The 27963-nt window shown below is 48.9% G+C and overlaps 1 protein-coding gene and 1 pseudogene across 1 annotated transcript in view; both read right to left on the minus strand.

The window, feature by feature from the left end:
* SPRN (shadow of prion protein) overlaps nt 1-189 on the minus strand; it is an 827-nt gene extending 638 nt beyond the window's left edge. Inside the window, exon 1 of the mRNA XM_044916640.1 lies at nt 2-189. Coding sequence (XP_044772575.1) covers nt 2-189 — 188 coding nt within the window. The remainder of the gene's footprint in view (nt 1) is intronic.
* A 4462-nt stretch (nt 190-4651) lies between these two features.
* On the minus strand, nt 4652-5565 carry LOC110587123 (annotated as a pseudogene).
* Nucleotides 5566-27963: the final 22398 nt, after the last annotated feature.

Consider the following 27963-nt stretch of genomic DNA (forward strand, 5'->3'; position numbering starts at 1 on the left):
GCGCAGGGAGGAGCCCGCGTAGCGAGGCGCCGGCCTCACGCGCACCCTCGGGGCCCCGCGCGCGCCCCCGCGCAGCCCTCCCCGGGCGCTGCCGCGAGCCCCTCCACGGCCACCCTTGGCCGCGCCGCTGTCGCAGAGGAAGGTGGCGGCTAGCAGCAGAGCCCAGCAAGTCGCGGCCGTCCAGTTCATCTTTGCGGAGCAAACCTGCGGTAAAACGCGGAAACGACCTCAGCTTCTGTGAGGATCAGGGGACCAGAGGACTCGGGGCCAGGGGCTCAGGGCCTGGGGACAAGAGCTCATGGGCTCTGGGACAGGGGGCTTAGGGACCAGGGGGCTCAGGGGCGGGGGCTCAGGGGCCTAGGATAGGGAGCTCAGGGCCTGGGGACAGGGGCTCAGGGACCAGGGGGCTCGGCCTGGACACAGGCCTGGGGGACCAACGGGCTCAGGGCTTGGGGACAGGAGACTCAGCATTTGGCAGTACAGGGGCCCCCAGCATCTGGACTACCGGCTCGGGGCCTGGGTGGGCTGGGAGGATTAGGCATTCAGGCCTGGATAGAGGGTGGGAGTCTTGTTCAGTGACGAGTAAGAGGTGAGTTGAAGGGTGAGAGGGTTGAGCACCTGGGGGTTATTCTGTGCCTGGGGCTGAAGTGGGAGCAAAGAATGGGGGGTGGTGAACACCCTGCGGTCGGGGAGCTGAGGCCTGGAGGAGGCGGCCCCATATCCTGGGCTGCCCTGGGACCACCGACCCAAGCCTCCACGGCTTGGCGGGACCAGAGGCCACATTGGGGTGGGGGATATATTTGAAGGACACAGTCTCGGGGGCCGAGCGCCCCCAAGGATCCAGATCACCGTCTGGAGAAAGGACCAAGCGTGTGCCTCTGCCAGCCTCTTCCAGACCCTTTGGGGCAGCGCGCATCCGGGGCAGAGCCCGAGCAGGGGATTCTGGCCTCGCGGGCGGCGCGGAGACGCGCGGCGGTGACACAGTGCAGACCCCGCCCCCGCAGGCCCGGACCCAGGGCACAGTTCCCTCCCGCCCCCCCCCCCCCGCGCCATGTCCCCCCCCCCCGCTTGGCTGAGCAGATGGGGCGGGGGACCGGGACGCGACGCAGGGCCTAATCCGAGCTCAGGGATCCGGGTGGCGGCTCGACCCTTCTCCAGGGCCCCTCCGATCCTCTCGCGGCGCCTCCCATCCCCAGCTCCGCGGTTGCCCGCCCCAGCCTTCCGGTGCGCTCGGATCCCGCCGTCCGGCCTTACCTGCCACGGGCTTCTCTCAGAACCGCGGGCTGGAGTGGCCGCTTCACCGGCCGCGGCAGAGCGGGAAGGAGCGGGCTGTGGCGGAGACCCTGCACCCGAGCGCGGAGTCTGGATTTTGCGCGAGGGCTCCGCCCTAGAATTGGGGGCGGGCAGACGCGGAGGCTCATCCCCGGGGAGACGGGAAGGGAGGAGAAAGAGGCAGTCTGTGAGGAGCGCTCAGCCCCTCTCGCTTCCCAGCACCTTCATCCTCGCTGCACCCCGTCCTAACCTTCACCCCGTCCGCGCCAGCCCCCCACCCCATCTCCTGATTCCACACACGTCCACCCCATTCCGTCTCCATCACCCAGTGGGCACCCAACCCCATCCCATTTCTGCTGCACACAGCGCCCCACAACCTCCATCCTCACTCCACCCCTCCTCCTCCCCCTCCCTCGGACACTCCACCCCTTTCCCACCCTCTGCACCCTCTCCCGTTCCCCATCTTCATCCCTGCCCCAGGCGATGTGTCCCAGACACGGGCCGCGGAATGCTCTAGATCCCGGCGTCTAGTGCTTTTCACCGGGGAGGCCCAGAGAGGAGAGGATGATTATCCAGGGCCCCAGGATATCCGGAAAGGAGATAATGGGTGACCTTCTAACATCCTGCAGTGCCACTGTTCAGATCCCTCTGGGGAGCCCTCACCGTGGCCCCTCCACAGCAAGGGTACTTGGAACCCCACTGCCACACCCAGTCGGCCTTCCCAGTCCCTGCCGGATGTGACTCTGGGACTTCTTGAAATGGTGCTATCTTGTTATCCACCTTTGTGGATATCCCACCCAGCCTCTCCGCCTGGGGACACCAGGCTCTCTTGATGACTCCACGACCTCCTCAACTGTGACCTGATGTGACGTGACCTCTCAGCTTCCATCAGACCCTCTAGATCCCCAGAGGCTCAGAACTGCTGCTCCACACACAATCCTGTACTCCGAATTCCTGTGTTGGAGGCCTGACCCCTAGAACCTCAGAATGTGACTGTATTTGGAGACGGTGTCTTTACAGAGGTAATTAAGGTAAAATAAGGTTAGTAGGGCAGGCCCTGATCTAATCTGACTGGTGTCCTTATAAGAAGAGGAGATCAGGGAGGCGCCTGGGTGGCTCAGTCGTTAAGTGTCTGCCTTCGGCTCAGGTCATAGTCCCAGGGTCCTGGGATCGAGCCCCGCATTGGGCTCCCTGCTCTGCGGGGAGCCTGCTTCTCCCACTCCCCCTCCCCCTGCTTGTGTTCCCTCTCTCGCTGTCTCTCTCTGTCAAATAAATAAATAAAATCTTAAAAAAAAAAAAGATCAGGACACAGACATGCACAGGGACAGCCACGTGAGGACACAGGGAGAAGGTGGCCTTCTGTGAGCCAAGGAGAGAGGCCTCAGAAGGAACCAGCCCTGCCCACACGCTGTCTCAGACTTCCAGCCTCCAGAACCACGAGAAAACGAATTTCTGGTGTTTAAGCCACCCCATCTATGGTACTTTGTTATGGCAGCCCGAGTAAAGTAATAGAGAACCCAAGAGTTTCTAAAGTCCATATGGAAAAGTAAAAAAAGTACTAATATAACTCATTTTGAAAAACAAGATCAAAGAAGAAGGACACCTTGTCAGATATTAAGATGCTATAAAAGGTCATGGTAATAACACTACCTAGTCTTGGCAAGGAACAGAGAGCAGTACAGACAAACAAGAGGATCACTAACAGACTCATGGAGGAACTTACACATGCCTACAGGAGTAGAACAAGATTGAGAATGTGATGGAGAGTGGGAAACTAAAAGAACCAAACGGAAATTCTAGAACTGAAAAAATACACTTAAAAACGCAGGTTAGATATGGCCAGGGAGAATTAGTAACCTGGAAGATGAGAAGAAAATATCCAGAAGAAAACACAGAGAGAAAGCAAGTGTATACAACACGCTCTTGGGGCAGAGGGGACGCTGCAGCAGGCCCGCCCCACACGGACCCCACATGGACCCCACACGGACCCCACACGGGCCCCACACGGACCCCACATGGACGTGGGGAACCAAAAGGAGAGCAGCGGAAGAATGGGGCAGAGGCAGTGTTTAGGGGCACAGTGCTGACCATTTTCAAAAACCAATGAGGCAAAGCACAATTCTAGAAACATCACAAATTCCAAGCATGATAAATACAAAGAAAACAATGCCCTGGCAACCAAACACCAAACGTCTTGTTAGAAGATCTTGAAAGCTTCCGGAAGTGGGGGAAACCCAATTACCTAAAAGGAGTAAAAATAAGCTGACTTCTCCACAGACATAAGGAGCAGCTGACAACACAGAAGTGTGGTTTGCAGAGCTGATGACAGCCGGGTGGTCAGAAGCCAAGAAGCACAGATAAAAAACGTGTCACACAAGCAGCCCGAAGGGAAAGGAGGCTAACACAGCTGTACTCGTCAGACCGAGTCGACTTGAAGCCTGACAGAGGAAGGCAAAAAGCATTACTGGAGACAAAGAGTAACACTTCTTAATGATAAAAGGTTAAATTTAGCAAGATGACAACACAGTTCTAAATTTCAGAACCTCAAAATAATAAAGCAACGCAATAAGAGAATATTTACAGCACCAAATCATTTCCATGAATTTAAAACTCTCACATGCCAAGCAACACGACATGTCTGCAGATACATGGGTACTCTCCAAGGGCACACACCAAACACATGGCACCGGGGGCCACTGCAGGGGAGGGACTGGAGTGTGGGAAGCAGTGCGATCAAGTAAGAAGCACTCACCCTGACCAGGGACAATAGCCCAATAAGAAGGAAAATGCTGGGTCAACCCAATTTCTGCCCCTAAGTGCCAGAGAACAAAGAAGAGGCAGAAAAGCCAGGTATGGGTAGGCCATCTACTCACTAGACCCGTCAAGTTGTAGGTCAAATGACATTCTTGTTTCTGAGAAAAGGTGGCAAGTGTGTGGCCTATGGCACCGTCGGGCCTTGCCCGGACACTTGGTCCACTGTCCAGCCAGCTGAGGTTGGTTGCAGCGTCTGCTCTAAGGCGCCGGGCCTTAGGCAATGGAGGCCATCCCGGTGGGCTTAGGGACAGGGCAGGTGGGGCCCAGCAGGGCAGGAAGCGGGGCTGGTCACCATGGAAACTGGCCATGTCCCAGGTGGTGAAGGGAGTGACAGTGAGGAGGGGTCTTCCTGTGAGCCAGGGTCTGCACTCTTCCTGGCTGATGGCCCTGCTGGGGAGCGGTCCCCCGCTCAGGTGCTCATGCTTCCTGGGAGAAGTGGCAGGAAGCTCCGGCACCCTGTGTTCCTGGCAGCTCTGGTGCAGAGGAAGAGAGGCTGGTGGCGGGCAAGAGGCTGTGAGCAGATGAGAGGAGGGGCATTTGGGACTTTTCCTCCTGCAGCTGGCACTCAGGAGGGACCCGGGGCTCGGAGGAGTTTGGTCAGAGCCTCCCTGATGTCACGATTCTGCAGGCAGTAAATGCTGGGATTGGGCAGTGGCATCACAACTGAGTAGACCACGGACACCAGCTTGTTGAGGTCGAAGGAGCTGGCGGTGTGAGGCCAGGCGTACATGAAAATAGTGGTGGTGTAGAAGGTGGCCACCACCACCAGGTGGGAGGCGCAGGTGGAGAAGGCTTTCCAGCGGCCGGCCCATCCCAGGATTCTTAGCACCGTGGCCAGGATGTGTGCGTAGGAGACCATGGTCACCAGCAGGGAGGTTGCGAGCACAGCCAGGGCTGCCACGAAGTCCAAAACTTCGAGGTGTCAGAGTAGGGGTGAGATGTCACAGAAGAAGTGGTTGAGGACATTGGGGCCACAGAACCTGAGGCGGAAGATGAGAGCCATGGACACGAAAGAGGCCAGGAAGCCGCCCAGCCAGGCGCTGAGGGCCAGGTACAGACAGAGCTTCCAGTTCATGGTGGCTGGGTAGTGCAGCGGGCGACAGATGGCCAGGTACCGGTCACAGGCCATGGTGGCCAGGAGGAAGCACTTGGAGGAGCTGAGCGAGAGGAAGAGAAACAGCTGGGTGAGGCATCCCGAGTAGGAGATGGTCCTTGCCCACACCAGGAGGCCAGCCAGCAGCTTGGGGACGGTCACCGAGGTGTAGAGGGTCTCCAACACGGATAGGTTGGCCAGGAAGAAGTACATGGGTGTGTGCAGTTGATGGCTGGCTCGGATGGTCACCACGATGACCAGGTTCTCCAGGATGGTCACCAGGTAGATGATGAGGAATACCCGAAAAGCAGCTCCCGAAGGTGGCACAGTTCTGGGAAGCCCAGCAAGATGAGTTCTGTTACCAGGATCTCAGTGGAGTTGCTCATGGCCCTCCCTGGTGGGGAGGTTCCTTCTGAGCACCCTGGAACAGCAGAGAGATGCAGGTGTGATTGTCCACTGAGGGCTGAGAAGGGTCTCTCAGGTGCTGCCCTACTGACCTGTCACCACCCACCCTAAGTCTAACACATAGTTACCCAGAGCTAGCACCCAGCAAAGGGGCGTTGGGTGCAGATACTCTTTCTCCCGATTTCATATAGAAGCCCTCAGGTGTAGGCTCTTCCTGCCCCAACACACAGGTACAGGGCCAGGTGTGTGTGCACCCATATGCGCACACATACACACACACCCCCATCCTTCCAGGTGCACACACACATACGCACACCAGGTGTGCACTTTTTACACACTCCCGGGTGTGCATCCCCCTCATCTCCTCCCCAGGTGCATATATACTTCCACACACACACCTAGGTGTGCGCAACACACAGCAAGAGAGAAGACCCATTCTGTCTGGTGTGCCTTTTCGGGCTGTGTCCCTGGGCACTTTCCTGGTCTCATCCAGGTCTCCTCCCAGAAGAATGCTCCTTCATGTTGCTCATGCCTGGGGAAGGGCACCACTTCTATCTGATGGCCAGTGAGCTCTCTAGGGCTGAGCAAAGCGGCCAGGGGATTTGCAGAAGGGAGGGAGGCTCATCCCCAGCTTTGATGTCTCCAAGTAGACCATGCCTGAGCCAGCCTGAGGTCTTCATCTTGTGTTTTCTGAGCAGCAAAATGGCTGTTTGGGGGATGGGCAGAGCGGTCCACTCAGAGCGGCTAAGGGGCTGCGCAGTTTAGGACTTTGGTAGGACACCCCTGGAGTTAGGTGTCTGAATGATGGGCAGATCTCAGGGAGAGGGTCGGCAAGGGCAGAGCTGGGGCAGGGGTCCCCGCTGGCGGCCCAGAGGCTCCTCCGGGCTTTCCTGCCCCTCTCGGGGGAGGGTGAGACTCAGGACCCTCCCCTGCTCCGCCCTGGGAGTCTGGGGAGCTGGCCGGGGTTCGAGCTGTCCCCATGGACAAGAGTGCCCGACGGAGAGTCCTCCGGGCCCCGGGCCGAGGGGGCGGCCGCTCCTGCTCACCCCGGGAGGGGACCGCGCTCGTGGAGCTGCCCCCGGCGACCCTCAGCCCTGCTGGGAGCGGGCTGTTGGAGGGTGGGCTGCGCGGGCTGCTCAGAGCTGGGGGGGGGGGGGGGCGGGGCACAAGCCGGGGTGCGGAGGGATGAGGACCGCCCCCCAAATTCTTGGTGAAGTGTCTGCAGGCCAGGGGGTGGGGCGTCGGTCGGTGGGACCCGCTTGGACCCCCAGGCTGAGGGCACCGGGGGTTCCGGGTATCAGGGCCCGAGCGCTGGTCCAGGATCTCCTGCCCTGCGGTCTGTGCGGCCCAGTCTGGCGGCGGGGGCTGGAGACCCTCCCTGAAGGCGCGGTCCGCCTAGGCTTCCCCAGGCCCCTTGCCTCAAGAACCATCTTCCCCCGCAGGAGATGCGGGGCCTCCGCCGGGCCTCCGCAGGACTTCGAGGGTCTGTGGGAAAGCACGCCGCATCTCACTCGCTCCCGGCTGCCTCTGGACCCAGGTGGTTTTTATCCGGCTCACTAGCGGCCTTGCCCCCCACCCTGGTCTTCTGCTCTGGGTCTGGAGGACTCTGCGAATTCTCACCTGGGCGGGACTCTCAGAACAGTTTGTGGAGGAGCGCTGCAGGGTCCCTGGAGGGAAGGTGTAAGGCCTTCCCGCTTTCTCCGCAGTGACAAATAGGTCTTTGCATGTCTCCTGCCCTCCAGGCGCCCAGGCACGGGTGAGGCCCGCCCTCAGCCCCGCCTCCAGCCTCAGGGCCCTTCCCCTGAGGTTCAGTTTATTTCTTTTCCACGCATGCCCTTTATTCATTTAGTTATAAAGTAATATGTATAACCACTTGTAAACCTACTCCTGGTGCAAGACGCAGACACTCAGCTCCTTTCCTCCTGAACCCTGTGCTTCCCTCTCTGAGGGACCACTCTCTGGAATTCCCTTGCCGCTTCATGTGTTTTAATTACAGATAACAATATCGTTTAGTTTGCTTGTATTCAGACTGTAAGGAAGGGTGTCCTGCTGTATGTTGTCCTTTGGGTCTTGCCTTTTCCTGTCCCTAAGATTCTTGCTCTTCTTGGCAGCTGGGCTGCATTTATTTGACACCTGTATAATAATCTGCCCCATCTCCTCAACTCAGTGGACTCTGGCTGCTTCTGCCTGGCCCCCTTCCCTGTCTGGTGGCTTGAAAACTCCCAAGGCAATAAGCCAGGAAAGTTGAAACCCCTTCCCTTTGCTTTCCATCTCTCAGGGTCACCATCTTTCATTACCTCACGTTCAGGGTCTTGAAAACCACTTTTTTTTTTTTTTCACATATTTTGTCTGTTTCCTTTCAGGTGGGACAGTAAATCCAATTTCTGTATTCCATCTTGGCTAGAAGTGGGAGTCAGAGTTCAGTCATCCCCTGCACTTACATCTGCCTCAGTGTCCCCAGGCTCCAGTGTGTGTCTCCTCCCTTTGGCCCCCAAACCATGCATGACATCCAGAACTCCCGTCCCTTTACCTGCCCTCCAGGGACACGGTCCTGCATTGCCTCTTGTCCGACATCCGAAAACAGTTGTTAAAGACATATAGTATTTGTGTAATTATAGTATTATATATAATTATAATCATATTGTATACTTTATTTAATTTTGTCATTGTTTATGGTGCAGGGCTAGACTGATACAAGCTCATTTTTTTTGTGGCTGGAAACATCTTTATACATTCTCAAAATGAATAGTCTCTTAGGTGTTGCAATATCTTCTCTCAGTTTTTAACTTATTTTTCATTTTCTTTAAGATGTCTTTTGATGAATAGATGTTCTTAAATACTTTCACATGCTTTTAATTAAGGTATAATACAGCCGAATCTACTCTTTTTAGTGTATAGTTCTGCAAATTTTGGCAAATGTATATAATTATGTAACCACCACCACAATAAAAATATAGAAGGGTTCCAACCTCCAAAATTTCCTCTATGCTGTCCCTTTGTAAATAAACCGCCGCATCCCCAGTTCCTTGCAAATCTGTTTTCTGTTCCTACAATTTTGACTTTTCCAGAATGTTATTAAATAGTATCAAAAGAGTGTCCTATTTGAGTCTGGCTTCCTTTACTTAGCTACTACCTTTGTGATTCAGCCACGCTGTTGCTTCGATCAGCTCTGTTTCTTTTATTGTCTGTAGTATTCCACTGTATGGAAAGACCACAGAGTATCCATTCCCCAGCTGAGGCACATTTAGGCTGTTTCCAGTTTTTGCTGATTATGAATTAAGTCACTATAAACATCTGCTTATACTTTTCTTGTGTACGTGTAAGTGCGGGTTATATGGTAAGTGTATGTTTAACTTCGTAAGGAGCTGTTGTCCGAAGTGGCTATACCATTTTGCACTTGGTATTGAGTTTGGGAAACTGTTATTCTAAATAGTTTGTAGTGGTATCTCCTTGTGTTGTTGGGTTTTTAAAAAAGATGTTATTTTTAAGTAATGTCTACACCCAGCATGGGGTTCGAACTCACAATCCAGAGATCAAGAATCGCACACTCCACTGACTGAGCCAGCCGGGCGCCCCTCCTGTTGGTTTTTATTAGCATTTTCCTATTGACTAATGATGTGACTGTCTGTTTGTGTGCTTAGTACCCATTCTTTGGTGAAATGCCCATTCAAGTCTTACACCCATTTGTTTATTGAGTTGATAGTTTCTTTGCCTTTGAAGTTTGAGAATTTTAAATTCTGAATGCAGATATTCTATCAAGTATTTGATTTGTTTCACTCCCCCCCCCAAATCATGGCTTGTATCTTGACTCTACCAATAGTCTCTTGAAGATCAGAAGTTTTTCAGTTGATGAAATCCTGTTTATATTTTTTTTTCTTTTATGGATTGTGCTTTTAATGTTGTATTGAAGAAATTTTTGCCTCATGAACATTTTCTCCGTATGTCTAAGGTTTTATACTTAGGTCACTGGTCCATTTTGAGTATGAGATACAGAGCGAAGTTCTTTTTTTTTGCATATGGATAGCTGATTTTTCTGTCACTGTGTTGAAAATTGGATTACCTTTCATCTTTGTGAAAATCAGTCATGTGTGGGTCTCATTTCCAGATTCTCTAGTCCATTCCACTTCTATATGTCTATCTTTCCCCAGTACCACACTGTCTTGATTACTAGCTTTGTGGGCCTTGCAACCAGGTAGAGGTAGTGTGGCTTCTCTGACTTTGTTCTTTTTTCTAAATAGCTTTGGCTCTTTTAGCTCCTTTTCTCTTCCCTGAATTTTAGATTCAGCTTATTGTTTTCTATAAAAATTCTGTCAGAATTTTATTGAATCTATAGGTTAGATGGGGAGCATTAGCATCTTTACAATATTCTCCAATCCATGAACATGGTATATTTCTCTATTTATTTATGTAATCTTTGATTCCTTTCATGAGTGGTTTGTAAGTTTTAGCATGTTTTGTAAATATCTTTCCCCAGCTTATAGCATCTCTTTTTCAGTTCCTTTAGGATGTCTTTTGATGAACAGTTTTCTTTTTTTTTTTAAAGATTTTTTTTATTTATTTGACACAGAGAGAGAGGTGGAGAGAGGGAGAGAGCGAGCACAAGCAGGGGGTGCAGCAGGCAGGGGAGAAGCAGGCTCCCCGGTGAACAAGGAGCCCGATGTGGGGCTCGATCCCAGGACCCTGGGATTATGACCTGAGCCAAAGGCAGCCGCTTAACCGACTGAGCCACCCAGGCTCCCCTGGTGAACAGTTTTCAAAATTACTTTAGAACAGTTTTAGATTTATGGAAAAGTTGCAAAGGTATTACAGACAGTTCCCATACACCCCCTAACCAGTTTCCTCTAGTGCTAATAACTTACATTAGTAAGGTACATTTCTTGAATTAATGAACCAATACTGATATGTTCTTATCAATTAAAATTTGTACTTTATTTGGATTTCCTTTTTTTGTAGATATTCATTTCCATTTCCTGTTTTTATTTTAATTTTTAAAAATTTTATTTAAATTCTAGTTAGTTGACATATCTTGCAGTATTGGTTTCAGGATTAGAATCCAGTGATTCATCACTTACATTCAACACCCAGTGCTCATCACAACAAGTGCCCTCCTTTTTATTTGGATTTCCTTAGTTTCCTTAGTTTTTCCTTAGTTTTTTTCCAATGTCCTTTTTCTATCCAATAGAGGATCCCACATTACATTCAGTTGTCATATCTCCTTAGGCTCCTCCTGGCTGTGAGTTTCTCAAACTTTCTTTATTTTAATTTTTATTTTTTATGAACATGACAGTTTTGAAGAGTTCTGGTCATCTGTTTTGTACAATGTCCCTCAATTGGGATTTGTCTGATGTTTTTCACATGATTAGACTGGGGTGGTGGGTCTTCAGAGGAAGACCACAGACATGACTTGCCATATTCAGCACATCACATTAAGGGCACATGCTATCTGCACGGATGGTCATGGTTGGTCACCTGGCTGAGGCCATGTGCCAGGTTTCTCCACTGTCAAGTTACCCACCTCCCTTCCATACTGCCCTCTTTGGAAGGAGGTTGCCGTGCACAGCCCATATCGAAGGGGTGGGAAGTCGTGTTCTCCCTCCTTGAGAGAGGAACATGTACACAAATTGTTTGGAATTCTTCCTCATGGGACATTTGTCTATTCTTTCCATTTATTTATCCAATTGTTTGTTTGTATTGGTACAGATTCATGGATATCTATTTCATACTTTGGGTTATATTCCGGTACTACTGTGTTAATTTTTTGCTGTCCCAGCTTTGGCCAGTGAGAACACTCAGTTGTTTCCTGGGCCCCTTTGACGTACCCCACCATTGTGTTTTTTTTCTCTTTGAACACTTACTAAATTTCTGGCACTATGCGATGTTCCAGGCTCATCTTGCATATTTCTTTCCCCAGTTGTAGATTCAGCTGTTTCTCCAAGGAGACCTGGTGCTTTTTATTAGACAGTAATATTAGAAATGAACACCTGGGGACTCACTAGGTATGCTTGTTGCTCCTGGGTATTGTCACTTCTAGGCCCTCCCAGCTGACAGAGCAAAGAGGTGTATGTGTGAATATTAATCTGTGCCTGTGCACCATCTATAAACACTTATGTATGTAGTCATCTGTGCCCATATTAAGTGGAACACAAGATCTTACTGACATCTCCACCTCTAATCCACCACCATGTGTGTCATTCCAGCCTCCTGCCCTCGCTGGTCTGTAAATCCAACATTTGCTTACTTAATTCTTCAATTCCAGTGTACATGCATAGTGGCAACAGGATTGGAACTTGTACTCTGTCAGGAAAATGCTTCGTCAGCTGGGGTGCAATGCTTGTGTAGTTTCTTTTGCTATTGGTCTTACAGACTCCACTCATTTCCGAGGTTATTTAGATCAGCATCTTTACACCCCACCTCTACAGTTGGATTGTTTGCCACCTTCTGCATTCCATCCCGGATCCCCGAATGTCCTAAGTGACTTTTCAAAAATTTGCATACATTAAAATTCACTTCTTGTGTGGTAAATCTCCATGGGTTTCAACAAGTATCATGTATCCATCATTACACTATCATACAGAGTAGTTTCCCTTCCCTAAAAGTCCTCTGAGCTTTACCTACTAAACACTCTCCTTTCCCTTGAACTGATCATTTTACTGTTGTCTCCATAGTTTTGACTTTTCAGAATGTCATATAATTGGAATCATACAGTATGCAGACTTTTCAGGCTTTATCCATTCACCTATTAAAGTACATATTGGTTGCTTCTAGTTTTCAGTGATTATGGATAAAGCTGCTATCAACATTCATGTGCACTTTTTTTGTGTGGGCATAAGTGTTCAAATCAGTTGGGTAAATACCTAAGAGTGTGATTGTTGGGTCATACGACAAGAGTATGTTTAGCTGTATAAGAATTTGCCAAACTATCCTCCAAAGTGGCTTTATCATTTTGCTCTCTTACTAGCAATGTTGCTTTGCATCCTTGCTAGCATTTTGCATTGTCAGGTTTTTGAATTTTAGCCATTCTTATAGGCATGCAGTAGTATCTCATTGTTTTAATTTGCAATTTTCTAGTAACATATTTTTTGACCACCTTTTCATTTCATATGCTTATTTTCCATCTGTATATGTTCTTTGGTCAGGTGTTAGAAGTGTTTTTTTTTTTTTTTTTTTTTTGGTGGGGGAGAGACAGAAGAGAGAGAGAGAGAGCATGGAGAGGAGGGGCAGAGGGAGAGGGAGAGAGAATCTTAAGTAGGCTCCACACCCAGCGCAGAACCTGACACTGGGCTTGATCTCAAGACCCTGAGATCATGACCTGAGCCAATATCAAGAGTTAGACACTTAGCCAACTGAACCACCCAGGTGCCCCTTAAAGATCTTAATTTTAACAGATTTTCAGAAATTTAAAAATTTTCTTTTATGATTCACATTCTTTTTTTTTTTTTAAAGATTTTATTTATTTATTTGAGAGAGAGAGAATGAGAGACAGAGAGCATGAGAGGGAGGAGGGTCAGAGGGAGAAGCAGACCCCCTGCTGAGCAGGGAGCCCGATGCGGGACTCGATCCCGGGACTCCAGGATCATGACCTGAGCCGAAGGCAGTCACTCAACCAACTGAGCCACCCAGGCGCCCCTGATTCACATTCTTTTAAAGGAAATTCTTGACTACTCTGAGGTCAGAATAATATGCATCTATATATTAATGGAAATGTTTTAAGATTTCCTTCTTTTTGGCATTTTTTTCGTTTTCCTTTTTTTTTTAATCTAAGGTGAAATTAACACAACATAACATGAACTAGTGAGAGTGTGTAGTCCAGTGGGATTTAGTGATGTTGGGCCACTGTTGTCTCTGCTGGCTTCAACATGTTCTCATCACCCCAAGAGGAAGCTCTGTGCCCCATTCTTCATTCCTCCCTCTCCAGCACTGGCAGTCACCAATTTGCCTTCTGTCTGTGAGCTATCTATCCTAGATATTTCATACAAATGGAATTATACAGTATGTAGTGTTTTATGTCTGGCTTCTTTCCTTTAGCTGTGTTTTCAAGGTTCATCCATGTTGTAGCATGGACCAGTACTTCATTCCTTTTTATGACTGGATAATATTCCATTGCAAGTATTTACCACATTTTATCTCTCCATTCATCTGTTGATGGACATTAGGGTTGTTTCTACTTTTTGGCTACTGTGAGTAGTACTGCTATGAACATTCATGTGTAAATATTTGTTTGCATATTGGTTTTCAATTCTCTTGGATATATACCTGTGAATGGAATTACTGGGTCATATAATAATTCTATGTTTAACTTTTTGAGGAATTGCCACAGTTTTTCACAGAGGCTGCACCATTTTACATTCCCACTAGCAGTGTACAAGGATTTCAATTTCTGTACCTTTTCACCAACATTTGTTCCATTAAAAAAATTAAAGGCAGGGCGCCTGGGTGGCTCAGTCGTTAAGCTTCTGCCTTCGGCTCAGGTCATGGTCCCAGGGTCCTGGGATCGAGTCCCACATCGGGCTCCCTGCTCCATGGGAAGCCTGCTTCTCCCTCTCCCACTCCCCCTGCTTCTGTTCCTGCTCTCGCTATCTCTCTCTCTGTCAAATAAATAAATAAAATCTTAAAAAAAAATTAAAGGCATTATAGTGGGTGTGAAGTGTTATCTCAAGGTTTTGATTTGCATTTCTCTTATGACTAATGGCACTGAGCATCTTTTCATGTTCTTATTGGCCATTTGTGTGTCTTCTTTGGAGAAATGTTTATTCAAGTTCTTTGCCCATTTTTTTTTTTAAAGATTTTATTTATTTATCTGAGACAGAGAGAATGAGAGACAGAGAGCATGGGAGGGAGGAGGGTCAGAGGGAGAAGCAGACTCCCTGCCGAGCAGGGAGCCCGATGCGGGACTCGATTCCGAGACTCCAGGATCATGACCTGAGCCGAAGGCAGTCGCTTAACCAACTGAGCCACCCAGGCGCCCTCTTTGCCCATTTTTAAGTTAGATTGTTTGTCTTTTAGTTGTTGAGATGTAAGAGTTTTTTTTTTTTTTAAGTATATTCTGGATACTAGACCCTTACTGAACATAAGATTTGCAAATATTTTATCCCATTTTGTGAGTTATCATTTCAATTTCTCAATACTATTCTCTGATGCACAAAAGTTTTAAATTTTTATGAACTCCAATTCATCTATTCTTCCTTTTGTTGCTCTTGATGTCATATCTAAGAATCCTTTCCCAAATCCAAGGTTATAGAAATTTGCTCCTATATTTTCTTTAATGAGTTTTATAGTTTTAACTAATATAGTTTCATTGTTGATCCATTTTGAGTTAATTTTGGTATATGGTATGAGGTAGAGTTCCAACCTCATTCTTCTGCAGATGGATGTCCAGTTGTGACAGCCTATTTGTTGGAGAGACTATTCTTTCCCTATGGAATGGTCTTGGTACTTTTGTCAAAAAGTAGTTGATCATAGATATGGGTTTATTTCTTGATGCCTGAATCTATTCCATTGATCTGTATGTCTATCCTTATTGCCAGTACCACACTCTTTTGATTACTATAGCTTTGTAGTAAGTTTTGAAATCAAGAGGTGTGAGTCCTACAATTTTGTTCTTTTTCAAGATTGTTTTCATTATTCTGGGCCCATTGCTAATCCATATTGATTTGAGAATCAGTTTTCTCAATTTTGCAAGAAAAGGAAAAAAGTCATTGTTATTCTTTTAAAAAATTTAAAATCAGTTAGTTCATGAATATTGTATTATTAATTTCAGGGGTAAAATTTAGTGATTCATCAGTTGTATATAACACCCAGTGCTCATCACATCAAGTGCTCTCCTTAATGTCCATCACCCAGTTACCCCATCCCTCTACCCCCCACCCCTCCCGCAACCCTCAGTTTGTTTCCTAGAGTTAAGAGTCTCTTATAGTTTGTCTCCTTCTTTATTTTCATCTTATTTTATTTTTCCTTCCCTTCCCCTATGTTTATCTGTTTTGTTTCTTAAATTCCACATATGAGTAAAATCATATGGTATTTGTCTTTCTCTGACTGACTCATTTCACTTAGTGTAATACCCTCTAGTTCCATCCACATCATTGCAAATGGCAAGATTTCATTCTTTTTGATGGCTGAGCAATATTCCATTGTATACATACACACACACACACACACACACACCATGTCTTCTTTATCCATTCATCAGTCTATGGACATCTGAGCTCTTTCCATAGTTTGGCTATTGTTGATAATGCTGCTATAAACACTGGGGTGAATGTGTCCCTTTGAGTCATTATGTTTGTATCCTTTGGATAAATACCTAGTAGTGTAATTGCTGGGTTGTAGGGGAGCTCTACTTTTTTTAAGATTTTATTATTATTTTTTATTTATTCATGAGAGACAGAGAGAGAGACAGAGGCAGAGGGAGAAGCAGGCTCCCCGCGAAGCAGGGAGCCCGATGCGGGACTCGATCCCAGGACCCTGGGATCATGACCTGAGCCAAAGGCAGACACTTAACCGACTGAGCCACCCAGGCGTCCCATGGGGAGCTCTACTTTTTAAGGAAACTCCATACTGTTTTCCAGAGTGGCTGCACCAGCTTCATTCCCACTAACAGTGTAAGAGTGTTCCCCTTTCTCTGCATCCTCACCTCTTTTGTTAATTTTGTGTTGTTAATTTTAGCCATTCTGACTGGTGTGAGGTGGTATCTCATTGTGGTTTTAGTTTGTATTTCCCTGATGCTGAGTGATGTTGAGCATTTTTTCATGTATTTCTTGGCCATTTGTATGTCTTCTTTGGAGAAATGTCTGTTCATGTCTTCTGCCCATTTCTTGACTGGATTTTTTTTGTTGTTGTTGTTTTGGGTGTTGAGTTTGATAAGTGCTTTATAGATTTTGGATACTAACCCTTTATCTGATAAGAGATTTGAAAATGTCATCTTCCATTCTGTAAGTTGGCATTTAGTTTTGTTGGCTGTTTCCTTTGCTGTGGATGAAGTTCTAAAACCAGGCAAAGACCTCCTAAAAAGGACTGTGACAGACCAATATCCCTGATGAATATGGATGCCAACATTCTCACCAAGATACTAGCCAATTGGATCCAACAGTACATTTTTTAAAAAGACTTTATTGATTTATTTGACAGAGAGAGACACAGCGAGAGAGGGAACACAAGCAGGGGGAGTGGGGGAGGGAGAAGCAGGCTCCCCCACTGAGCAGGGAGCCCAATGCAAGGCTCAATCCCAGGACCCTGGGATCATGACCTGAGCCAAAGGCAGATGCTTAATGACTGAGCCAACCAGGCGCCCTAGATCCAACAGTACATTAAAAGGATTATTCACCACGACCAAATGGGATTTATTCCTGGGATGCAACGGTGGTTCAACATCCACAAATCAAACAATGTGATACACCACATTAACAAAAAAAAGGACAAGAACCATATGATCCTCTCAATAGATGCAGGAAAAGCATTTGACAAAATACAGCATCTTTTCTTGATAAAAACTCTCTTCCATGTAGGGATAGAGGGAACATACCTCAATATCATAAAAGCCATATACAAAAAACTCACAGCAAGTATCATCCTAAATGGGGAAAAACTGAGAACTTGTCCTCTGAGGTCAGGAGCATGACAGGGATGTCCACTCTCACCTCTGTTTTCAACATGGTACTGGAAGTCCTAGCCTCAACAATCAGACAATAAAAAGAAATAAGAGGCATCCAAGTCATCTAAGAAGAAGTCAAACTTCCACTCTTCACAGATGACATGATACTCTATGTAGAAAACCCAAAATACTCCAGCAAAAAATTGCTAGAACTGATAAAGGAATTCATCAAAGTGGCAGGATATAAAATCAATGCACAGAAATCAGTTGCATTTCTATACACCAATAATGAGACAGAAGAAAGAGAAATTAAGGAATCGATCCCATTCACAATTGCACCAAAAACCATAAGATACCTAGGAATAAAGCTAACCAAAGAGGTAAACTCTCTGTACTCTGAAAACTATAGAACACTCATGAAAGAAATTGAGGAAGACACAAAGAAATGGAAAAACATTCCATGCTTATGGATTGGAAGAACAAATATTGTTAAAATGTCTATGCTACCCAAAGCAATCTATGCATTCAATGCAATCCCTATCAAAATACCATCAACATTTCTCACAGAGCTGGAACAAATAATCCTAAAATTTATATGGAACCAGAAAAGACCCCAAATAGCTAAAGGAATGTTGAAAAAGAAAACCAAAGCTGGAGGCATCACAATTCCGGACTTCAAGCTCTATTACAAAGCTGTCATCATCAAGACAGTATGGTACTGGCACAAAAACAGACACATAGATCAATGGAACAGAATAGAGAGCCCAGAAATGGACCCTCAACTCTATGGTCAACTCATCTTTGACAAAGCAGGAAAGAATATCCAGTGGAAAAAAGGCAGTCTCTTCAACAAATGGTGTTGGGAAAACTGGACAGCCACATGCAGAAGAATGAAACTGGACCATTTCCTTACACCATGCATGAAGATAAACTCAAAATGGATGAAAGACCTAAATGTGAGACAGGAATCCATCAAAATCCTAGAGGAGAACACAGGCAGCAATCTCTTTGATTGCAGCACCCTCCAAAGGCAAGGGAAACAAAAGCAAAAATGAACAATTGGGACTTCATCATTGTTATTCTGATAGGGATTGCATTGAGTCTGTAGGTCACTTTGGGTGGCAATGCCAAAACAATCTTAACTCATCTGATCCATGAATATTGGTTGTCTTTCCATGTATTTAGGTCTTTTTAAAAAAAGATTTATTTATTGGGGTGCCTGGGTGGTTCAGTCGTTAAGCATCTGCCTTCGGCTCAGGTCATGATCCCAGGGTCCTGGGATCGAGCCCTGCATTGGGCTTCCTGCTCCACGGGAAGCCTGTTTCTCCCTCTCCCACTCCCCCCTGCTTGTGTTCCCCCTCTCACTGTGTCTCTCTCTGTCAAATAAATGAATAAAATCCTAAAAAAAAAAAAAGATTTATTTATTTATTTATTTTAGAGAGGGAGAACGTGCAGGGGGAGGGGTAGAGGGAGAGACTGAGAGAAACCCAAGAGGACTCCGTGCTGAGCAGAGGAGCCCAATGCGGGGTTTGATCCCATGTTCCTGAGATCACAACCTGAGCTGAAACCAAAATGCCGATGCTTAACCAACTGTGCCACCCAGGTGCACCTGTATTTAGGCCTTTATTAATTTTTTGCCACAATGTTTTGTAGTTCTTAGTGTAGAAGTCTTTTCCCTCCTTGGGTAATTTATTCCTATATATTTTATTCTCTTCTGGTGCTTTTATAAATGGAATTGTTTTCTTAATTTACACTTTGAATTGTTCATTGCATATTTCAGAAACACAACTGATTCTGCGGTTGAACTTTGCTGAACTTATTAATTCTAGTTATTTTTTGGGTATAGATTCTTTGGGATTTTCTATATAAAGGATCATGTCATCTGGGAATATAAATAATTTTACTTTCTGTTTGGATGCCTTTATTATTTTTTTCTTGCCTAATTGCTCTGGCTAGAGCTTCCAGTGTGATGTTGAATAGCATCCTGAAAGCTGGTATTCTCATCTTGTTCCTGTTCCCAGCAGGAGAGCTTTCAGTCTTTCACTATCGAGAACGATGGCAACTGTGGATTTTTCATAAATATCCTTAATCATGTTGAAGAAGTTCTTTTCTTTATCTAGTTTTGTCAGTATTTGTATTATGAAAGTATGTTGAGTTCTGTCAACTGGTTTTCCTGCATTTCCTATATTTCTCTCCTTCATTCTATTAGTGTGATGTATTCTCTTCTATTGATTTTTGCGTGTTGGACCACACTTGTATTCTGGGGATAAATCCCACTGGTCATGTTGTATAACCCTTTTAACATGCCATGGATTTGGTTTTCTAGTGTTTTTGTTGAGGATTTTTGCATCTATATTTGTAGATATTGGTATGTAGTTTTCTTGTGGTGTCTTTGTTTGGCCTTCTTACTAGGTAGTGCTGGCCTCACAGAATACATTAGCAAGGGTTCTTCCCTCTTCTATTTCTTGGAAGATTAGGCAAAGCTGTTGATTCTTCTTTAGTTGTTTGGTAGAATTAATTAGTGAAACCATCTGGTCTTGGGCTTTTCTCTGCTGGAGGTTTTTGAGTACTGATCAATTTCTTTACTTGATATAGGTCTTTTCAAATTGTTTGTTTCTTCTTGAGTCAGTTTTGGTATCTGTGTGTCCAGGAATTTGTTCCTTCCATTAGGTTATCTAATTTGTTGTTGCCTTATTCATTGATTCTCTGGTAATCCTTATTTCTGTGAGGTCAGTGGAGATGTCCCTGCTTTCATTTCTGGCTAATGTGTATCTCTCCTTTTTTCTTAGCCAGTCTAGTGGGAGGTTTATCAATTTTGTTGATCTTCCCAAAGAATCAGTTTTTGGTTTTGTAGGTTCTATTTTTATATTCTGTATTTCATTTGTCTCTGCTCAAAATTTTCTTACTTCCTCCTTTCCACTGGCTTTGAGCTTAGTTTGCTCTTATTTTCCAAATTCCCAAAGGTGTTTTTATTTTATTGGTTTGAGATTTTTCTTCTTTTACAAATGTAGGTGTTTACACTTATGTTTCCCTGTATGCACACTGCTCTTTCTACATCCCATAAGTTGGTATATTGTGTTTTCATTTTCAACGTCTTCCATCTTTCCTAAAAAAATTGCATCTGAAGTTTATTATTGTGCCTGGTTTGAGGCAGGCATTTATCTCATGTCATTTTCCAGTGCTGAGTGGTGCTTTCCTTCCCCAGGCATCTGCTGGGACCCCTCTGTCACGCATCATAGAGTTTGCTGTGTTTCCCAGAGTTCTGTTTTAGAGATGGTGCTTGTGAGGATGTCCTTAAGAAATGGACTCTCATTACTCCCAGCACACCTTTAGTCACAAATTGTAATCAGTTTTTGTCTTTAGTTTTTTACTTCTTTGTAAAACTTGTGGTTTTCCCAGACTGAGGCTTCTCAGTGATATGCCCCATCTTCTCCATCCCTCAGAGCCCTGCCTAATCCCAGATTTTGTCTTTAATATATGGTGGCTCACAAAGAGGGGGACCTCCTCCTGCTGGCAACAGGGTATTCCTGTCCTTCTCTGCTGGGTGCTGGGGAGGGAGGCCCAGGACCATCCAGCCTGAAAGACAGCAGGTCTCCCAGCCGTCACTCTGTCAACCACGTAGCGTCTCAGGGGGACATCTTGGTGCAGGCAGTGGGAGGCCACAGGATGAGGTTCTCAGGCAGGAGGTCTACAGAAACAGTGGGCTGGGCCAGAAGGGGCTTCTGTCAGGACCAGGCTCAGAAGCTGAGAAGGAAACTAGGTTTGGGGCAACCGTGGTCCTGGTCCCTGGTGTGAGCCAGGTCACAGGAGCCCAATCCTCAGTGGCTTGTGGGCGGGTCCTGAAGGTGGGGCTCTGAGGTGTCTGGTCAGTGCTGGTCAGCAGAGCCACCAGCACTGCGGACAGTGTTGCCCCATACCACGGCTGTGACCTTTCCTGACAGGGCACTGGGGCTGCCAGGTCCGGCAAGAATTGATTCTTTAAGGTGGGCACTCTGTTCTCTCTGTCACTCACCAACACTGACAGGTCTGATGCCGAGACTCGCTAGTACAGATATGGAAACATAGTCAGACATACATAGACATCTACACAACCATGGAGGGGCTGGACCCAGGCACAGTTACGGATGGACAACCTCACAAACACCGACAGGTCTGCATCAGCTCACTATACATCACTTCACTTAAAATGAATTTCCCTATAGGGGCGCCTGGGTGGCTCAGTGGGCTAAGTGTCCAACTTGATTTCAGCTCAGGTCATGATCTCAAGGTCGTGAAATCCAGCCCTGCATCGGGCTCTGTGCTCAGCGTGGAGCCTGCTTAAGATTCTGTCTTTCCCTCTGCTCTTCTCCCCGCTCACATGCATTCTTTCTCTAAAAAAAAAAAGAAAAAAAGAAAAAAGAGTTTCCTTATAACAAACTAAAGCTGAAACACATACATACACAAACATACTCATCTAAATTATATTTGTCCAAACAAGATTAATACTAATTATTCTAGTGATCAACGTACCCCACGAGTGATAACCTAGGAATAATATTGCCACAAGTTATGGTATCATTTCAGTGCACATGGAGTTTTAGTAATTATATTGTTTTCCCCCTATTTTGCCTACATCAGGGAATCTTAAGGATTAGTCTATTTACATTTGCCTAAAGTGTATATATCTAGTGAATATGTCCCAAAGTAAAAGCCAGTGGTATTTCTGGCACCTTATTAGTCGTTATTCCCCAGTTTGTCTACTCTTGGGTATTTCAAGGATTTGGCACTTGCTTCTGATCTCTGTACTTCTAATCGGCGGCTGCCGTGTTCACAGTACAGACACATAGCCCATCGCCTCTCTCCCTGTTCTGCTGCATCTGACTTTGCCTTTCTGATGCACACCCTGGACCTGCTCCGCACGCACCCGGTTCTTAGTCCTTCTGGAAAGGATTGCGGATTTGACAGTGAGAACAAAAATGTGTGGTCTTCACCAGTCCACTTTATCAAGATACCAAAATTGGAAGGAAATACTGTGTTGCAGAGTTTTCAAAGGGCAAGAGGTGGTATTATTCTGACCGCCAAATCCCATGACTTACGTGGCTTCCCAAGGGGACATGTACACCGTTTGCAGGCAGACAAACTGGAGGCAGCCCAAACATCCACCATGGGATCCAGGTGCTGGTCTTGGTGCAGCGTATGTGGGTGGAGGCAGTCGGGGTGCAGGACCTTTAAAATGTGTTTGGGCAGGAAACTTATTTCCAAGTTGTTGGCATTTCTGACAACTCTCAGAGAATTGAGCCACAGGGCACAGACTGTCTCAGGAATCGGCAATTCAGGAGAAGACAGCCACCAGGCTGGCCCTCCTCCCCACGGGGCATGGTGCAGGGGGATTTCCAACTACTTCCCATCTGTGGTCTGCAGGAAAGTACACCCCCTCCCCAGAATATATCCATGTCATGGTCCTCGGGACTGGTAAAATTGCTATGTTCCATGGCATGGGGGATTTACATCGCTGGTGGCTGCTAAAGCAGGGGGACTATCTAGACTACCCAAGTGGGTCCAGTGTCACCCTGGGGTCCTCAGAGGTGGGAAAGGGAAGCAGGGCGGGTCCGTCAGAGGAGATGTGACCACAGAGCAGGGTCCTGGAGGTGCTGCACGCCTGGCTTTGGAGATGGAGGAAGGGCCCATGGGCCACAGACGGCAGGTGCCTCTAGAGACTGGGATAGGTAAGAAAACAGATTCTTCCTGGAGCCTCCAGAAGGAGCCAGTCCTGCCCACACCTTGCCTTTAGTTCAGAGGGTCCTATATGAAGCTTCTAAACCACATGTAAGATAATAAATTTGTGTTGATCTAAGTCACCCACTAAGTTTGTGGTAATTTGTTCCAGCAACCACAGCAAACTCAGACAGTGCATGCCAACCTCCTGCTCAACTCAGGAACTGCTGCGGCCCCTTGCAGTCAGGGGGCAGGCTGGGTGTGGGGGAAGATGGTGGGGGCAGTGGGAGCCACCGTCCTCCAGATGGCTCCGGTGCTCCCACGGCCGCGTCTGGCCTGGTGGGGCTGCCACCTCCCCTCCCTGGTGAACCTGGGGCCGGCAGATCCCTGGGCAGCCAGCCTCCCTTTCCTGACCCAGAGGCCACTCAGGGACCCTCAGGAGGAGGCACAGCCTCCATAAGCCCCCACTCCAGGACCCAGGACTCCCATGCAGCTCTTGACTTGAAGGAAGCACTTATAGGCCGACCCCTCCCTCTTAAAAAAAATGTTTGCACAAATTCTCCCCTTTACTGACCCTGCTGTTGGGTGGGAGGCTGGTTAGCAGACTGGGTTCTCTGCACCATTGGAAATCTGCATTCATTCTGGTGCCTCAGTCTGGTATCTGATTTCTGTCACCTCAGTGTCTCGGTTGGAATAGAGTCAGGACAAGCCCCATTTTAATGCCATGTTCATGTTTTCATTCTGCAAGAGCACTGCTGTCTATTATTGCAGGCCACAGAATAAAACCCCTTCTCCTCACGAGCCCTCAGCATCCTACTGCGTGCCATCACATTTGATTCTGGGCAGAGGAAGCTGGAGGAGACCATTGTCCCTTCATGGAGAAAGGGGTCCGAGAGAGGGTGGGTGCCCAGCTCGTGGTCTGGTTCTGCCTTTCTGGGCACAGCCCCTGGACCTTGTCACCTCTTGAGTGGTCTTGTCAGTGGGGAGTTATCGATCTGAACCGCCCTTCCTCTATTGTAAGGAAATTGCCAGAAATGTGAAAAAAGCTTTGGGTCAGCGTAGGTTTGTAGGAGGGGCTAGAGGACCTGCTGTTCCTGTGCAAGCTTGTGGGAGCCCGGTGTGTGGTCTGAGCCGGAGGGCAGATCTCACGTGGGAGGGAGGCCTTCAGAGGTGACGGTGATGTTCGGTGACTGTTGGACGGGTGTATACATATCTTCAAACTCATCAAGATGTATACTTTAAGTATGTGCTTTTGGTATGTCAAGCTTACCTTAATAATGAAAAAGGAACAGGAGCTCACAGTGTGCCCCTGTCCGTGCCAGGGGGTAACGTAACCCCAAAGAGTGGAAGACACAGCAAATCTCCACACTCATCTATGCTTTGACAATCTTTCTTCTATTCTATATCTTCCAAATTCCCAGGGTGTTATTATATTTGGAAAAATAGTGTTTATGGAATCAAACAGATGCTCCGTGTTTTCCCAGACCAGTGGCAGCTCCTGATTTGGGAGTTAATTGACGAGGCAACAGTCCTGCCTCAGGGGAGACCCTCCACCAACTTTTAATGAGCTCCCGATTAAGGGCAGCCCAGACACCTGTGTGGCAGTGGCCCCAAGGTGGTGCTGGAGCCCGAGGGCAGGTAACACGAGATGCCGGAGCAGGCCAGCAGGGGTCAGCGCACCGTGAGGCTGCCAAGGTGCCCCTTGTCCCCGGGGCCATGCTGACAAGGGAAACAGGCTGAGGCTTGTGGGGAGCACACTCCCTCCCCCTCCCAGGATGCCAGCCCGGGGGGCTGAGTCCCTGCCACTGAGGCCAGGCCCTGGGTGACCACCCGCACGCAGCCCGGCCCTGGCCATGAGCCCAATTCCACAACCCCGGATGCACCCACAGGCCTCAAGGTCCCCGAGGTTGATGCCAGCAGAGTCCAGAGGTTAGGCTTTTGCTCAAAGCCATCCTGCTGTCACTCTCCTTCCTGTCCTCACTGGCGGGGGCAGCAAACAGCCCCAGCTTGGCTCTTGCCAAGGCAACTATTTCCAGAATGCTTGGCGGGGGCAGGGAGTGGGGCAGCCTGCACTTTGCCTATCAACCTGTGGAAAACCCCCTGTTTACAGAGGGGGAAACTAAGGCACTGTTTACAGACGGGGAAAGCACAGAGCACCTGCTAAGAATACCCAGTGTGCAGCCAGAACCTGCCCTGGGGTGCTTGGGGCCACTGCTGCCCCCAGGTGCTCTCGCAGGGTGGGCACTCTGGAGACAAGCCTGGTGTGGGGCTGGGCCCTGGGGAAGATGCACTCGAGCTGTGCATGAGAAAGAGGTGCCAGGCATAGGCTAAGGGCAAGGGGACCCGCTCAGGGGGCTGGTCACTGCCCAGGACCACCCTTGGGGCCCTCAGCAGCCCCAGTCTCATGCCAGTTGCACAGTTAACAAGAGGGTCCTTGCAGGCCTGAGCCGGAGGAAGGCTGGGTGAGGGCAGAAGTAACCTGAGTGTCGGAGGGTTGCCCGCTGGGCAGAGGGCTCACCCTCTGCTCTCCCCATTGGTGCGTGGGCAGGCGGGCGGGGGCTCTCCAAGGTGGTGGATCCTCCTCGCTGCCCCGTACCAGATGCATCTGCTGCCTGGATTGAGCCCGAGTGCCAGTGGCTGCATGTCAGCTGACGGCCAGCAGGGCTTGGTGGACTCACTGTCCCGGAAGAGAGGAGGTGGAGGGTACCGCATGGCCACAGTTCAAGGCAAGGATGGCAGCCGGAGGAGCAGGACAGCAACAGAGGTGCCTCCTTCCCACGGCAGGGGGGCTGGGGCAGCCTCCATGCCTGTGCCCTGGGGTCTGTGCTGGGCTTGCTGGTGCTGACCACTCCGAATGACCAGAGTCAGGGTCACCTGGGCAGAGCAGTCTTGCACACTTGGGGTCCCACAGTGGGCTGGGGGACTGCATTCAGGTCTGGTGTTGATGGATGGCCAGGCTGTCTTCCTGGGCCAGCCAAAACCTGCCTCCTGGCCAGTGCCATGGACATGCTGGAGCTGCATGAGGGTTTCAGCAGGTCCCCAGCAGCTCATGGCCCTCACCCCTGTTCTCGCTATGTCTCCAGGAGTTAGGCAGTGGAAAGCAAGTGGCTCAGTCCAAAAGAGACCCTCACTGGCAAGTCAGAGGGTCAGATGGCCACAGGCAGTGCCCCCACCCAGGGACACAGTCCTTCCTGGAGGGTCCTTGGGGTCATCCCATGCTCACCCTCCTGGTCTCTGGACTGCTTCAGGGGGGCATCCTGGAATCTGCTCAGACCCCTTGGGTGAGTGACCCTAGCCATGCTATGTCCCCGTAAGCTGCCCTGGGCAAGTGGATTCTCCCGAGACAGGTTGATTCCTCCAACCCTGCCGTCCCTCACGAGGAGTCAGATCCCCTGGGGGGCCCCCAAGATGGACTCATGATGGAACCCCTGGCAAGATATGTGGGATTCCGTGGGATCTGGGTGGCCCTCACCCTGCACAGCCGTGAGGGTCTGATGCTCCTCCACACATGGGGGAAGCAGGCCAGCCAACCTCAGCTCCAGGTACACGGCAAGAATGGGGAATTCGGGACTGGAGAACTGTGACAAACCTGGATAGGGCAGGACTTGCTGAGGCCTCTATTTAGTCTTTGTAACAGTCATCTTCAGCAGTGAAAATGGTTTTCTAAATGAGGCTTGTCCTGGAGTCAAGGCTAAGAAAAACAGCTCCAGTTCCCCGGGTCAGGACCCAACACCCCAGGCAGGGTGCTAGGCTTGCAGGGGCCTGTGCTCATGAGCAGTGCAGTGGACTCAGGTCCTGGTGCAGCCTGGACAGTGGTCTGTGTCCATCTGAATTCTGGAGGTGCCAGCTGAAAAGCACTCTGGTCCCCAGGAAATGGAGTCATGGGGGCCCTGCTGAAAGGACTGCTTCTTCTAGAACATGGCCCACACCGGTCCCACTCCTAGAACCTGGGGACAGGCAGGGGACTGGTGTGTCGGCACTGCTGGGGGTTTGCTTTTGCCTGAGCGCTCACTGCATGGCACATGGCCACAGAAGGCAGGGGCTCACGGCCAGAGCAGGTGTGGCTACAGTGCGGCTTATTTGTTACTGACGGGCACTGTGGGTCTGGGGAGGGGACGCAGCCAAGGGACGCCCAGCCCATCAGGAACCAGGGTGAGTGTTCCAGGGGCTGGTTCAGGTGGTGAGTGTGCACACACGTGTGAGCCCACTGCCCACATATGTATGCTGTGTGTGCGACTGTGTGTGTGATGTGTGCACCTGTACGTGGCGGGGGGAGGACGGGCGCAGGCAGAAAAGTGCACATGGCTGCTGTGGCTCCTGAGGGCAATCCTCCTGGAGCAGGTCCAGCATCTGGACACTGTCTGGGAGAAGCGTTGACCAGTCGGGCCCCTCCTGCCTCGCTGCCGGCTCTGGGCTCCACACGCATGAGGTCACTGCCGGCCTCCGTCCAGCTACCCCCGTGGACACACATCGGGTGCTTGCTGGCCCAGGGCAGCCAGTGGGCAGGGTCCAGCCTGGGGAGGTGCTGGGCACTAAGGAACCGAGCTCAGCTCGAATTAAACCCCCTCCTCACTGGTGCCACAGCCCCTCCCCCTCCCCGCAGACAGCCACCCTCCGGCACCCCCTCCTCTCCAGCAGGTCCCCCCCAACAGTGCGACCCCCAGCTTCCAGACAGGAGGGGGCGCTGGTGATAAAACTGTTTGCAATTTCACACTTCAAGGCCCCCCTGGCTGCCCAGTTTCCAGCTAACAAATAATCCAGGGTGACAGCCCCAGGCAAGGAGAGCAGGGCCGCCTATGGGCTTCCTCTGACAGTTGTGCTGGGGGTGTGGCGGGGGGGCGGGATTTACTAGGCACACAGGTAAGCATGTTTCACTAGGAATCAATGTGGTTTGCTGGATGAAAATGCTAAAAATTGGGCCATACATAATTTCATTTGTGAAAACTTGACAATTCTTCTTCTTTCCCAGTCTTCTGGTGTCTAGAGTAAGGACCACCCCTCAGGTGACTAGGAGTCTCGAATAAGGAACCCCCCCCCCAGGTGACAAGGAATCTAGAATGAGGACATGCTCCCCCATGGCAAAGAGTCCAGAGTAAGC

This window comes from Neomonachus schauinslandi, chromosome 6 (genome assembly GCF_002201575.2).
Source record: "Neomonachus schauinslandi chromosome 6, ASM220157v2, whole genome shotgun sequence".
Taxonomy (NCBI): Eukaryota; Metazoa; Chordata; class Mammalia; order Carnivora; family Phocidae; genus Neomonachus; species Neomonachus schauinslandi.